This window comes from Numenius arquata, chromosome 2 (genome assembly GCF_964106895.1).
Source record: "Numenius arquata chromosome 2, bNumArq3.hap1.1, whole genome shotgun sequence".
Taxonomy (NCBI): domain Eukaryota; kingdom Metazoa; phylum Chordata; class Aves; order Charadriiformes; family Scolopacidae; genus Numenius; species Numenius arquata.
Genome location: NC_133577.1, coordinates 26,223,632 through 26,238,844, shown reverse-complemented (window position 1 = coordinate 26,238,844; position 15,213 = coordinate 26,223,632). Strand labels below are relative to the sequence as shown.

General features: G+C 39.3%; 1 protein-coding gene across 1 annotated transcript in view; it reads right to left on the bottom strand.

Moving 5' to 3' along the window:
• Nucleotides 1-12,461, bottom strand: part of FMN2 (formin 2) — a 164,026-nt gene extending 151,565 nt beyond the window's left edge. Inside the window, exon 1 of the mRNA XM_074161579.1 lies at nucleotides 10,901-12,461. Within this exon, the coding sequence (XP_074017680.1) occupies nucleotides 10,901-12,461 (1,561 nt within the window). The remainder of the gene's footprint in view (nucleotides 1-10,900) is intronic.
• Between the last annotated feature and the right edge of the window lie 2,752 nt (nucleotides 12,462-15,213).

Below are 15,213 nucleotides of genomic sequence, written 5' to 3'. Positions count from 1 at the left end.
TCACACGGGTGGCGTGAACTGAACCCACATATCATATTAAATTCAGAAACCAAAAGCAGAAAGTCTGTCTAAACAAGAGAATTAGGAAAAAGACACGTCAACATTATCTCCCCCTGCACTCCCAATTTTCTATGCTTATCTACATACAGTTCAGTGTAATTTCAAAGTCAGAAATACATATTTATTAAATTCCAGTGATTTGGAATTGACTGATGGATTGATTACTTTCATAGACTCCTCAAGCAAGTAGAATAAAACTATCAATTACTGATTTCACATCTGCAGTGCTGTACCTGACTATCACAGTAAACACCAGGCTGTACTTTCGCCAAGCTGTCTGAATCCCGTGGTGGCTCCTTGGACTCCGTCTCTTTATACTGTCCCATCTTTTAGTACCCTCTTGACTTTGACAAATTTTCCGTGAAAACTCTTGACTATGTCCAAGTTAGAAACATAATATGTCAGCCCCTGTGTCACTCAAGAAAGTATTTTTTTCCCCTTATTTTAGCCCCACAATTATCACTAATCATTTAAACAGATTCCAGATTGTGCAAGAGAGCTTGAATAAACCCATCTTTGAGATTTCAATTCACTCAGCTAGAACAAGCAGCCTGCTACACAGTTACAGAAAAAGAATTACAGAATGGTAGCAGCTTCAAGTGTTCGAGACATCCCCAAAAAAGCCAGGGAACACGTGTGTGCACTCCCTTTTGGAAGCAAGGGTACAAGCTGCCACTGGCAAGAGAATCCTGCTTCCACCCCCGGGGCCACCACAGTGCACGCAGGGCAAAAATGGTACCTTGTACAAATGCCACTGAAATTCTTCTGGGAATGTCCTGATGCAAAACGCAGAGGTTCTGGCAAAAATTTGAAAATGGGATTCCCAAAAAATAAATATAACAAGGAAAGACGCCAGATTTAATGAAATAATAAACCCCTCCAGAGTGGATGTTACAATTTTCAAAAAAACCCCATCTCACTCTTTATCCATAGTGTCCCATGATCGAACCAAGCAGCTGTATTTAAAACAGTTTGCTCCATTTGTGCTGGCTACGAGACATGGCAAAACCACCAATTTCAGCATACCCCCAATGGTCTGTGAAAATCTTACTTAACCATATGCTATTCTTGCACAAATCACGCTGGAAAAAGCTGAAGCAGTCAGGTCAAAAACTGATTAACACAAAACCTGGTCCTGATGAATGAATTCATGATGCCAGCCCAGTTCCTAATTTTGAAATTTGCATTATAATACTGAAAGATAAAAGTTTACTGAAAATTTCACTTGGTGACAAAAAGGTTTTGTCCTGCAAACACTAATGTCAGGAAAATGGTCAGGACTCAGCTCTGCTCTTGGATTAGTCATGCAATAAACTTCCACAGCCTGACCAAGTAGCATTAGGTAGAATTAGACTAAAATGAAGCTTTTGCTCTTTGGTGGAAGAAAAGTAACATGACAATGTCCCTTATCAAAACCACAGCATTTTTTTCCCCTTGGGTAAGTGATTTGCAGTGTTGCCATTTTCTACAGAAACCCAGATGAATTCCTTCCAACCACTCTTGCTTTGTCCAAAAAGCAGCTGAACATAAAAAGCCATCAATGTAGTCTTACTGATCTTTGCTAAAACCATGCTGAGTTTTGTTCCATTTTTCTTTACCCTTTTATCATACACCCAATAACTAGTTATATCTCATAAATTCCTCCTTCAAGATTCATTCCAAAACCTTGCTTGTTGCTGCAGTCAAAATAAGACTAAAATTGCCTGGATCATTTGCAATAACAATATAACACCTTTTCTAAAAAGCAGGTATTCTAACTTTGTTGTCTGATATATGACATGTGTACCAGGATAAGCTGACACAAAGTATTAAACTATGCTTTTATCCCTACCTTTCACTATATATATTTATATATATTTTATATATATATAATGAAATGTGAAAATATATCTTATATGTCACTAAATATCTTTAAAAAGCTGAAGTTTTTAAATACCAAACAATTGCCCTACTACGATAGACATTTCATACTATGTACCACTCCTGTTTCTAAAAGCTTAAACAAGATGCACCCTCCCACAACATTATATGACGTCTCCTTTCACCTCAATTTCCCTTCAGGTTCTAATGCAGTATTATTGCAGATTACAGAAGTATGTTACTAAAGCTTTCCTGATTATAGTGGGTTATGCTAAAAGAGAATCTATATGTGTCTGTCTAACAAATCTTTAAGGCACCATATGCATCTTTGGCAACTTTCATATTGTGTTTTCCAGGTGCTTAGGTTCCTCTCAGCAAGTATTTAATTCTGCCCATCTTTACCCTTTTAGTTTCTGTGGTGATTTGTGATGTGAAAGCGGTATTCTGTGCCAGGTTCTCACAGACTGCTGGAAAGCCACAATTTTTTCTGTCTAGCTCTTTAAAGTAAGAAGCTCCTCTGATGTCTTTTTGGGTAGCTATTACTAACAGTGTCTTTTATCAGTCCAAACCGATACATACTGTTCTTTACAACTCAATTTTGTAAAAATTCTTTATTCCCAAGGGTTCTAGACTTCATTTGACAGTTAATGCAGTCTGGCCAATCTCTACCTTAGGAGTAAATCCAAGTATTTCCTCAAGCAGCTACAGGTCACAAAACACAACTGAACTGAACTATCAGGCCTCTGAAGTGGGACACAAATAACAAATTTCTTTCATCCTACTCATTAGAGTCCCATTGTGCCTCAGTTTGCTTTCCTCTCCAGGACCTGTGCACCCGAGGTCTGACAGTCTCCTGCAACTTCAATAACTGATGACGTTTTAATATTTATTATAATGTACAAAAGCTTTTCTTCTTTCTATCCATAAACAAAAATGGGGAAGATTAATAAAGGAAAAGCAACAAATTAGAACTACGTTCCATGAAATAGAAAATTATATACATGGACATTTATATATTTGTGCAGATATGTTCTTCTAGACTTCATCTGAAGAAAAACTTAAGCACGTCTCCCTTCCTCTAACTGGACCTTAATGTTCTCTCATGGATGTAATCAAATATTTCCCTCAGCTATTTTTCAGCATACTGTATTGTCTTGACTCTTTGCACGACAAAATAGTGTTTAGATACACACCCTCTATTATGAAGGCAATGTTGTTTGTTTTTTTTTTTTTAATGAAAACCACATTTTCTTCCATGACTGTTAGCAGATGTTAACGTAGTTAATTACACTGTTACTGCAACACTGACTTCTTTTGTACAGTGACTTTTTCTTTATCAGTGGAAGGAAGAGGAAAGAATAAGAATTACTTTTCCACTGTTACACACTACCTATTATGTGTCTTCATGGGGACATCTGAGTCAGATCTCAGCATCAAATAAAGTCTAGAATGAAAGCTGCCTCCTCTAATTAGTAAAAGTAAAGTTATCTATGCTTCCTCCTGATTCAAATGCACACCAAGTTCAGAGCTCTGGTGCTCCTGATAAATTTCATACAGATCCAGAGACCAAACAATTCATACAATTTCCCCCTCTACTCTGCACTGGTGAGGCCACAACTGGAATACTGCATCCAGTTCTGGGCTCCCCAATTCAAGACGGATAGGGAACTACCGGAAAGAGTCCAGCGAAGGGCAACGAGGATGATTCAAGGATTGGAGCAGCTCCCTTATGAAGAAAGGCTGAGGGAGCTGGGACTCTTTAGCCTGGAGAAGAGAAGGCTGAGGGGAGACCTTATCAATGCTTATAAGTATCTGAAGGGTGGGTTGAAGGAGGAGGGAGCCAGACTCTTTTCAGTGGTTGCCAGTGAGAGGACGAGGGGCAACGGGCACAAGCTGGAACATAGGAAGTTCCACTCAAATATGAGAAGAAACTTCTTTACGGTGAGGGTGACAGAGCACTGGAATGGGCTGCCCAGGGAGGTTGTGGAGTCCCCTTCTCTGGAGATTTTCAAGACCCGCGTGGATGCAGTCCTGAGTAACATGCTCTGACGTGCTCTGGGCAATCCTGCTTCGGCAGGGGAGTTGGACTAGATGATCTTTATGGTCCCTTCCAACTCTAAAAAAATTCAGTGAAATACTTTTACTGACAAATAAGAATGTCTCAACAATAAATTCCATTTGTGACTAGGCTTACCTGCCACTATTTAGCTGCATATGTCAAGACACCAAAGAGATTCTCAAAAAGTTCTCAAGCATTTTTGTACTTCTCCTGTATGTATATATTTCCATTTAGTTTTATGGAATTAAATTTATTAGGATTTACTTTTACACACACAAGCACACAATCTCACAACCACTGCTTCTTACTGTTGCAAAACTTCTGACTTAATGGGTTCTATCATCTGCATATCTGCAGATGAAAGGAATCATGTCCTGTATTTATCTGAGAATAAAGCAAAGTTTTGCATCAGAAAACATAATCCACTTCCTATTCATGGTCAGAAAGCCTAGCTATTTCCATCAATGTGAAGGAAACTTATTCTGGACAACAGCAATATGGAAATAAACTGAAGAATTGTCATTTTTTATTCAAGGTAACACAGACCATCTTGCTGTCCCTAACTTCTTTTACGTGAATTGTGATGAAGGAATGCAGGAAGTTGCTGCTGCTTAAAGGAAATAATAGTGTGATAAAGCCTCTGAACCCACTTTGCTACCTTTTCTAAAGCACTTAATGAAATGCAACTGGTCTTATATTATCACATGAAGAAGCAGGAATGAGGTAACAAAATATAAAGTCCTCACATCCTTCCATCCTGTTCCTTTCACTGCTTCTCACTGCTTCTGCCCTGTTCCCCTTGTATCAACTTACCTCATCCCCCAAAAAATAAATTGTATGCATAAAAGTAAATTTCCAGAAACTGTTGTATTCCACCTAGGTGCTACAGAATGTTGCTTTTAAATGTACCTAAAAATAATCAAAGCCACAGTCTCAGAAACACCTACACATATACGCTTCATCACCACTGTTCCTTATGACACCAAGTTAAGCAGGAGTGTTGATTCCCAGGAGGATAGGGAAGCTCTACAGAGAGACCTAGATAGATTGGATCATTGGGCCAACATCAATGGTATGAGTTTCAACAAGGGCAAGTGCCAGGTCCTGCACTTGGGCCACAATAACCCCAAGCAGCGCTACAGGCTTGGGGAAGTGTGGCTGGAAAGCTGCCTGGAAGAAAGAGACCTGGGGGTTCTAATTGACAAGCGGCTGAATATGAGCCGGCAGTGTGCCCAGGTGGCCAAGAAAGCCAATGGCATCCTGGCTTGTATTAGAAATAGCGTGACCAGCAGAAGTAAGGAGGTGATTGTGCCCCTGTACTCAGCACTGGTGAGGCCACACCTGGAGTATTGTGTCCAGTTTTGGGCACCTCAATACAAGAGAGATATCGAGGTGCTGGAGCGAGTGCAGAGGAGGGCAACAAAGCTGGTGAAGGGCCTGGAAAACAAATCATATGAAGAGCGGTTGAAGGAGCTGGGACTGTTTAGTATGAGGAAGAGGAGGCTGAGGGGAGACCTCGTCACTCTCTACAACTACTTGAAAGGACACTGTAGAGAGGTTGGTGCTGGTCTCTTCGCACAGGTAACTAATGACAGAACAAGAGGGAATGGCTTCAAGCTCCAACAGGGTAGGTTTAGACTGAACATTAGGAAAGAATTTTTCACAGAAAGAGTGGTCGGGCATTGGAATCGGCTGCCCAGGGAGGTGGTTGAGTCACCATCCCTGGATGTGTTTAAGAGCCGTTTAGATGTGGTGTTGGGGGATATGGTATAGGGGAGAACTTTGTAGAGTAGGGTAGATGGTTGGGCTCGATGATCCCAAGGGTCTCTTCCAACCTAGACGATTCTATGATTCTAAGTTCAAATTTTGACAGAAGCAGTTTATAAGGAGTACACTTGGCCACATCCTGAGTTTGGTTAAACTACAGCACAAACAAAATGCCTTGGCTAATTAGTATTTTTGCATTTTCTATCACCATGAGTCACATTGGAACATGATCCCTCATATACAGCCAGCCTAAAATACTCCTAGAGGTACTTTTCAATTCCAAATTTACTTTTCTTTAGACACCGCAGCATGGAGAAAAAAAGTCAGGCCTGCTTCAAGGAATAGAGTTTTTCCTGCAAAGAGGAGGCCTACACAGAGTTTAAAAAAAAAAAAAAGCAAACAAAAACCCCTCAACGGACAACCTCCCCCCTCACTCCAAGCTATTAAATAGTTTAAAAATATTTGAAAAAATAAAGCACAATTATATCCAAGAAAGATTTATACATTTAAATTCTATATAACTATTCCCACTGGAATAATCCACTGCTCTTTTAACAGAAATGAAATCACTTAAGCATGCAATGTCCTTTAATGACCAGCTCTAGCCAGATCCCATGTGTGATGGATATTGTACTGGTACCACGTCTCAGATCCAAGCCGTGATGCATTGACGTCCAGCTACAAACTGTCCCTTTTCCTTTCCCCCTCTGCAACCCAGAAGGGGCCAGCAGGCATCCAAGACCAAACATTTCTACTCCAGACATGAGTCAGGTTACCAGTCAGACCTCAGAAGAGGGTAGCTGCCCAGAAAAAGAGATACAGCCACTCAACCCCATGACCAAAACCTGCTACTCCCAATGAAGTTCCAGATAAAGATCAAAGCATTAATCATGAGACCCCACCAAAACAAGCCTGTGGCAGCACTACATTCCAGTGACATTACTCACGTTGCTCCGATTCCCACATTGCAGTGCTGGCACAGTAACATGAAAGCAACTTACTAGCACTCAGCAGTCTTTCAGTAACATATTACAGCCCATTTTCAAACACATTTTACTGTAGTTGGAGTATTGCAGCTCTGTTCTGCCCCCTCCCCCCCCCCCCCCCCCCCCCTTCCCAATTTGGGTCTACTAGACAAAAAGAGGACGATCTTCCTCCTCAGATGCTTACTAGCAATACTCAGTGTAGTGCATGATCCTGTATCACATGAAAGGTTTCTGCTGGGCAGCAACCTTAGTTAGAGGGGGCTGGACTGCCTCACCATCTGATAAAAGAAATATTTGTATTACTGCTAACAAAAATCATCAGTGTAACAGTAAACCATAAGTACTCTTAAATAACAGTTCCATAATGGTCTCCTCAGGATGCCAATAGATACAAATCCATATTATGTGCATCATCACATGAATCAGAATGAAACAAAACCTTGAAGTATCTAAAAACATCTATGTCTCAGAACATAAAAACTTTATGTCTCAGAAACAAACTTTCATCCTGTTTTTTCAAGTTTTGACATACTTATCTATACAGAGACCTTTGTATATGCCTGCAGACAGTACACTGGAACTGCAAATTGGTGCAGATGACATTAGCACAGGGAGATAAAGTGGCCTTCCTGAGAAGCAGGTGAGCACTCCGTGGAAATTAGAAAGTGGCTGTGAGCACACAAGCATGGGACTGACCTCAGGGTTTGTTTTATGGTAACCAGGACTTTTTGTTTGTCTCCCATTTACAGCTACAACAGGACAAATATAAATCTCTGAAGAGAAATTTAAAGATAAATGATCTGTTTGAAAGAAATTAATGCAGCAAGTGTGTTACAGACAGCCAGCAGAGATTAGAAAGGGCATTGGTTTGCCTGGGTCAGGTTTAATTACCATCTGGGGCAGCTGACAGGACTCATACTCAGTTTATGTAACAGACACCCTTACTAGCTCCTCTGCAATCACTGCACCTCAAATTAATGCCAGGATTAAATCAATCTATTAGCTCTTCTTTATCAGTTATGTCAATGTCTGGAACCATCAATTTCATTTTCCCACTAAGATACTCTCTTACTGTTAGTGCAAATCATTCAGCGCCCCACACCAAAGTGAGAGAGCCAACCCTATTCATTCAGGTTCAGCTCTTGTCCTCCTGGGACCACAAGATAAAAGCTGTGGCTCCACTGCACATCAGGTAATCTAGAACTTGTAATTACTGTCACTGCAATTTCAAATACAGCTGTCTTCATCATAAAAGAAATAGATCCAAAGCCTGAATTACAAAACGCCCGTAAATTTGTCCACACTACATTCTTAGTCAATGCATCAAATTTGAAATATCATACTTATTTCTTATATAAAGCAAAATTAAAATATGCAGAGTCCCTACCATTCCAGTTGTTTGCTTCCATCTACATTTTACATTAAAACAACCTTAGAAGAGTTCATATGGATCATTATGAAAACCAAATGGCACATAGCCAAACCACAACATAGTGCAAAAGTAGGCCAGTCGTCTGCATAGAACCTGCTGTCATTAAAATCGATGACTGAAGCGTTGTGGAATATTTTACTTGATTCTAGTTAGAAATACAGAACAAAACTGCAGTCACTGCACAGCAAGATGGGATTTAATGCTCTAGGCAAGAAGCTGATTATTTTTTTTAAAGATAGAAATGAGGGACTATAAAGAATGTTATCTCTAAAAGGCTGATGGTAATCCCCAAATTGATGCATCTCATGCATGCAATTAAAAACCACATTTTTCAAATGAAGTATGCAAATTATAAGGAAATTATTTCTGTAATTGTTGATGAGAAGACTGGTTTAAATAAAGAGGCTTTTCTGCTCTTATAGCAATGACAGCCAATCTGTGGAAATACTGATGTTAAGTTTAATTTCCCTTTTTCATGTACTCTACTTACTACTTTTATATTCTTATGATTTTTAGCTTGTAAATATATTTTTAAAAATAAGAACAATGATCAAAAAGAGAAGTGTTATCACATCATTTCCAGTTCCCTCATTTCAAGCTTTTCTGCATGAACTGAAAGGTATAATTGTCCTCTGCCTATAAAGACAGCTGGTATGTACATGCAAATGAGGGTCACTGTAATTTCCATAAGAGACAGAACTACTGTTGCATTGGACGTTGGTCCCTTCACAATAACAGTCTAAAGTGTTGGTGGGAAAACAGAATAACCCAAAAATTATTAAGTAAACCAAAACCTTGTGAGGAAATGTGAAGCAGTCTGTTTCCTGGAAAACAGGTCTCAAAAAAGTAATTCCATGTTCTTGAAGTTTGCCAAATAAAATTTATTTCCATCATAGTACCACCATAAAAAAGAAAGTCTAATAGCTGATGATACAATTTAAAGCTTTGGTCTCCAAGTTGATTGTAAGCTGCCAAATGTTGATAGTAAAAAAAAAAAAAAAAAAAAAAATTGTGCTTTTTATATGCTACAAATCTGAAGGTAGTGATTTCTCAAGTTGTAAAACTTTAAAAAGGTATGTCTGAAACTAAAGCTAAGAAAACAGGTGGAAGGGATTTAAAACACACAAAATAGATTCAGCTTACTTCATAGAGGCCTGGTGTCCTTCAGAGGGGACTGGCTTTTTTGTGTTAAAAACTTGAATTCAAATTTTCAAGACTGGAATTGGGGATTTCTATTCAAGGCTACTGAGGAAAGAAAGTTGTCTTGGGATTTAAATCTGGAAAATAATATCAATGTTTTACCTGAGAATTTCAGACTCCTAGAGTTAGTTGCTGTGCAAAAAAAGCCACTAATTTTAATTTCTGTTTCCGGACAGGTTCATTCACCAGTATTATTATGATGTCAAGCAGAGCAGCATATGCACAAAGAAAGCAACTATGAATGCAAATGACTACAAGTTATATAATTTTTAAAATCTACAGTATAAAACAAGATAGTCTTTATGCAAATCAGTTGCTGATGGCTTAACTGTTTCCTTACATGTGATCTTTAAATTATGTCATTGCTCCCTTCATAGATCATACTTTGTTTTGTTTTCATAAAAGCACAAAAGAATTCTGACTGCATTTTTTCCAAATAGCTCCAGCACATATGTGGTTACTGTGCTCGTGCATCTAGAACAGACTTTCATTCAAAACAAACCTGATTACAAGATTAAGAGCTGAATCTATAACGGGCACTAATAGGGCACATTCTCTGTATTCTTTTAGTTCTATAGTTTTCTTAAGTGTAAAATAAATGCACTATGTTGCTGAGTTTCCTCTGCATACATACCTCCTATGCGGCAGAGGCCTTCTCTATTTGTGAATACATTAGCTTCATATAGAAACTTCAGATAAGGGGAAGAGAAAGGGGAAAAAAAACTCAACATGCAGGAAAACATAACCATCTATTCATACTCTTTCATTTGTAAATTCTATATTCCTGTCCCTCTATGAGAAGATGCAAGTTGCCTAACGGGCAAGGTAAAAGAATGATTTCCTGAATGAGTCACCTTATGCAGCCTGAGCAGCTGCCTGCCAGAGCTACCAAATTGTACTACCCAGAGTTTCCCTTCTCTTCTCCATTTTATGCTACCTCTTCAAGTCATTAGCATTTTCTTCTCCTCCTCTTTCCCCTTTCTGAAGGGGAAATTGGTTCCTTTCTGTAGTGCTGTCCATCTGTGCTTGCATGGTTTTTTCCTTTTTGTACTGAGTAAATCCCCATCACTGCCTCGGTCTAACACCAGGTGCAGCTCTTAAATATTTACAGTACATCAGAACAGCGCCTCACACAAGGAAACCCTAAACAGGATCACAGCCACAGAAAGCTTTGCATCTGAAAGATCTATTTATCCAGAGAGCTGGTGTGCCTACAACACTGTAGCTCTTAGCATTTTTCAACAAGAATAATTTCAGGCATCCAGCCTTTTCCTACAGGATTTAGACAAAGGAGAAAAGCAGAAAGGAAAACTTCAAAGAGTTATGCACTTCCTTTACTGGCAGTACTGCCAGGCTGACACTGAATAGAGAGGCTATGCTCGTTAACGAAATGTGACTGTGTTTACAAGATCAGGCCTTCAATTTTAAAACTGTCAGCACAAGTAAAGACAACAGTACATGCAATGCACCGAATTCAAGTATTTTAAATATATTTTCAAAGACTTGCTGGAAAAAACCTTAATACCTGTCACTCACCTGAAAAGACATTGGGAAATGTCTCTGTAGAAGCCTGCACCCCTGAGGACTTTCTTGAAGGAGTCGAAGGCACTCTTTCCGTTTGAAATTTCTCTCTAAACCCCTTGTGCTCCAAGTAGCCCGCAGAGCCCACCTTCTGCGTTATCTCACATTTGTGATTAGACACCTCTTCTGTCCAGTCTGCTGAACGACTAAATAAACCTGCCAAACTAGCAGACCGCTGCTTCTTGATTGAGACTTTTTCTTTTTTGTGGAAGGACTCCTGCCTCCTTGTAAAAAGTGGGCTCTGGGATGGGGAGGGAGATGGTGAATGGTTGGGAGAACTCAATTGCCTAGTTGTGGTTTTGATGTAACAAGGATTAATTAGATAAGGCTTAAAGCATCGGGAACCAAGCATTGGACTGCCTGCCGTCCCCTCGGAGGACAAGATGTCATTTTTAATTTCTGTGGATAAACCATTATGCAGGTCCTCTTGACTGGCTGACAGAGTGTGTTTTTCTTCCTGAGTCTCAGCAGCATGATCACGGCCTGCATCTGAAATACCATCCTCTGTTACTGAGCCCTGCAAATCAACAGCCTGCACTTCAGCAATTTTAGTCTCAGCATCTGCTACTGAGGTTTTAAAAGGTTGTGTGGAGCTGTGAGTGAGAGATCCATTTTCTACCACAGCTGTATTTAAATCTTCTAGTTCACTAGCTACAGCATCCACTCCAGCAACGAGCTGTTCCTGTTCCTCAATCAATAGCTTACGTTCTTGTGTTTCAAATAAGCCGTTACCAGGAGAGCCTATGCCATTTACTGCTTCTTTCAGTTCACATTCAGTCACACAGGAGATGGGAATCTTTTCTGCAATTTCAGATATCGCTGGAAAAGCCCCCTCAGTGTCTGGGCTCCTCTCTTTGTCAGTAGTGGTTACTGAAAGAAACCGTTCAAAATCTAAGGGGGCTGCTTGCGAATTAGCCATGTGTCGGCCCATTGTTTTGGTGACAAGGTCCTCAGTTCCAATGTTAATTGCCCCCTGCTGCTGCTGCTGCAGTCTAATAGCTTGCTGGATATCAGAAAGCAAATCCTCTTGTTCTGTAGCTGAATGGAAACTGTATATATCCGTATCAGAGCCAGAACTCGTCCTTTGTCCATCCTGTGTCTCCACAGCAGCTGGGACAGTTTCATTTCTGATTTCAAAATGTTCAACATCTGTGTCTGAGAGACCCCCTTCATCTGCAGAGATGCTTATATCTGGAGTTTTGGTTACAACTGAATGTGTACTGTCCAGCTCTCCAGCCTGCAAGGCCTGGCTTTCCAAAACATCCTCCCGTGAACTACTATTCCCATCTTTAGCCTTGGACAGATTTTTTCTGATCCTCAGATTTGAAAACACCGAGGCCCTCGAGTCTGACTTACCCTTCTTCTTACTGGATTCACTTCCTTTTGCATGCTTTCCCAGACCTCTTCTGCTTCCCGATACCTTCTTTGTGCCGTCTGTATCCTTGGGCCCAGAGGCATCCTCTCCTTCATGCACATCACCTGTATTTTTCTTTAGCTTCCCATCTTGATTCCCCATGATTTTTCGCAGTGCAACACCTTCAGCAGTCAAGCCATGCTCCTGGATTTCATTCCTTTGGCCTGCCGGCGAGATCCCCTCTAGCGATGCAGATTTGTTTTCAAGCGGTGGTGATGCAAGTGAAGCAAATGCTTGCTGTGCCTCTCTCCCATCTGCTAGAGCTGCCTTTTTGCATAATGTGCTGCTTGCAGTGGGCTCCGCTGGGACATGCTCAGTACAGCACTGAGAGCTGCAGACAGCTCCTTCCAATGGCTGCTGCTGGCGGAGCCGCCTGCTCTCCGGGCTTCTGCTGCGCTCTCGTTTCTTTAGGAAGGATTCTGTGAAAAGTACTTCCTTTATAAAAGTCACTTCTTTTTCCACCGTTTTTATGGCCTGCATTGCAAGCACAGCTCGTCACCAAATCATTTATAATTTCAGGACTTCAGTGTTCAAGTTCCTGGAGGGAAAAGGAAAAAAAAAAAAAAAGTTAAAGCAAGGTACTTTAATAACTCTGCAATTGTTTAAATGAATAAACTATCAGCCTTGGAAAGAGAAACATTATGATTATTTAATAGTTCATACGGTGCTAAAGAATATGCTACTTTGACAGATTACTCAGTCCCTCCGGTGACTTACATGTTTACTTTTTACAGGCCACCAAAACACTATACATAGTTTTAAAATGAGAGTCACTCAAAGTAGATAGAAGAAAGATAATAAACAAAAAGTTCTTTCCACAGTTTTAAAGAGTTGCACTTCACATTCAATGCATTATGGTAATTACACTATAAAAAACCTCCCACAATTTGTATTCTGTGAAGGTTGGTATACTATTATTCCCAGGAGAATCGACTCATCAATATTAAAACACACCACCATTGTTTTCCCTGATAAGAACATCTGGCATGGAACAAGACAAAACAAACAAGAAAAATAACACTATTCAAGTGCTACTAAGGAAAAAGGATATGGTAAAGCATTCTTATATTTCATCTTATATATTTAATAATTGATTTAAACACTGCCACTTGTTAATGATTTTGGACGCTTGTGCAACAGTTTTAGTCAGTTACTACTTCTCTTGAATTTCTGGTTTAAATGTATAAGCATCCATATTTCACAAATATGTTTCCTGAACTTCGAGACATGTACTCCCACCTTTAAAATATAGATTTAAAATAACTGGAATAAGGGCATAAGAATGCCAAATTGCCAAGTTGGATCAGTTCAGCAGTTCAATATCTTGGTGCAACACCAGCCAAGAAGTAATTAGAAAGATTTCTGTCTATGATTTATCATCTCTAAACTGCCTGGTCTATTAGGTTCAGTTTTCGTGAAAAACTTTATGTATTCCTCGCACCTCTGAGCTCCTTTTTTAGCAATTTCCCTTTCATCAGAGATTGCTTAAAACAATACATCATTCCAGGGAAATGCATCCTATTGGTTTATGTAACTCTTAGTTTTGGTATCGTTCTCTTCCTACCAGAGGTTTCACTTGCTTTCCTCTACCTTAACACACATTAAAGAAGAAGAAGAAGAGAAAGAGTATTGTTCACACTTTAAAAACTACACAGGCACCCCCCTCACACACACTGTTTTCTTCAGGGGACACTAAATACCTTTACAAATCTGGGCTGTGCTCATTGTTAAATAATTGCTATTAACTCAGTTTGGAAAGAATAGCACTGTCAATAATACATGCAAGTAAATTATTTTGAACTATCATAATTTTTGCCTTCTGCTTCTTAGTCACTCACTGCTCTGATGTAAGTCCTGTCCTGAGGGCCTGTGGCTCAGACACCAGAAACCTTCTGTCGACAAGAACTCAAATGTTGTAAGCGGATCAGATGACTTTGTACATTCAGTGGGGTTTTGGTTTTTTGGCATTTTTTTTAGTTTTCACTTACCTAATGAAGTGATCCATTTTTTATTTTTTTTTTTTTTCCATTTTTAGCACTCAGCAAGAGTGCTAAAATCTGCGAGAGCATGTTAAGTGATTTTGCTTTTTGACTCCACGCCTGCTTTTGCTTTCTGTTATTCTACGTAGTTTCTAATTTGTTGCAGTATTTTCAATTTTAGGGCATTATTACATACTTGCAAAAGGCTTTTGAAGGCTCAGATAAATTCAGGCCATCTGAAGATACACAGTAAGAATCACTTAAGACACAGTTTGAGGGAAACATAGTAGTAGAATACTACCATAATGGATATTTTCACTGACTAGAAATGACAAGGATTGATTAAAACTGGAGTGCTTGTAGCTTCTGACACCATTTAAGAGATCTTCTCCCACTAAAATCTGCCAGAAATTAACAAAATATGCCAGTAATATAAAGATATTGTGGACTGAACATGTAAGGGAAATGTAGAATTACTGCAATGTTCTGAAACATTCCCTTTCCTTCCTTCTCTGTAAACTTGCATTACAAACTCACCATATTCCCATTACAACTAATAAGAATTCACCAGCAGTAATTAAACTGCAAATTAGGCTGCTACACCAAGACATCAACAAAGATGGCGTTATAATACAGTCAAGTTAAAGACTGATCTTCATTTTTTAATTAGAAACAAGAAACTTACATGATTTAAATTATGTATCCACACTATTTCCTAGAAGTTTTCATACAGCACACCCTGATAAGTTCTTCAAAAAAAAAAGAAAACATATAAAGGTATAGCCATAGATATTAACTGAGTTTAAATATATTACACTAAAAAATATTCATTTTTTTTCAATCTGTGGCTGTAATCCTAAAAGCAAAAAAAACTA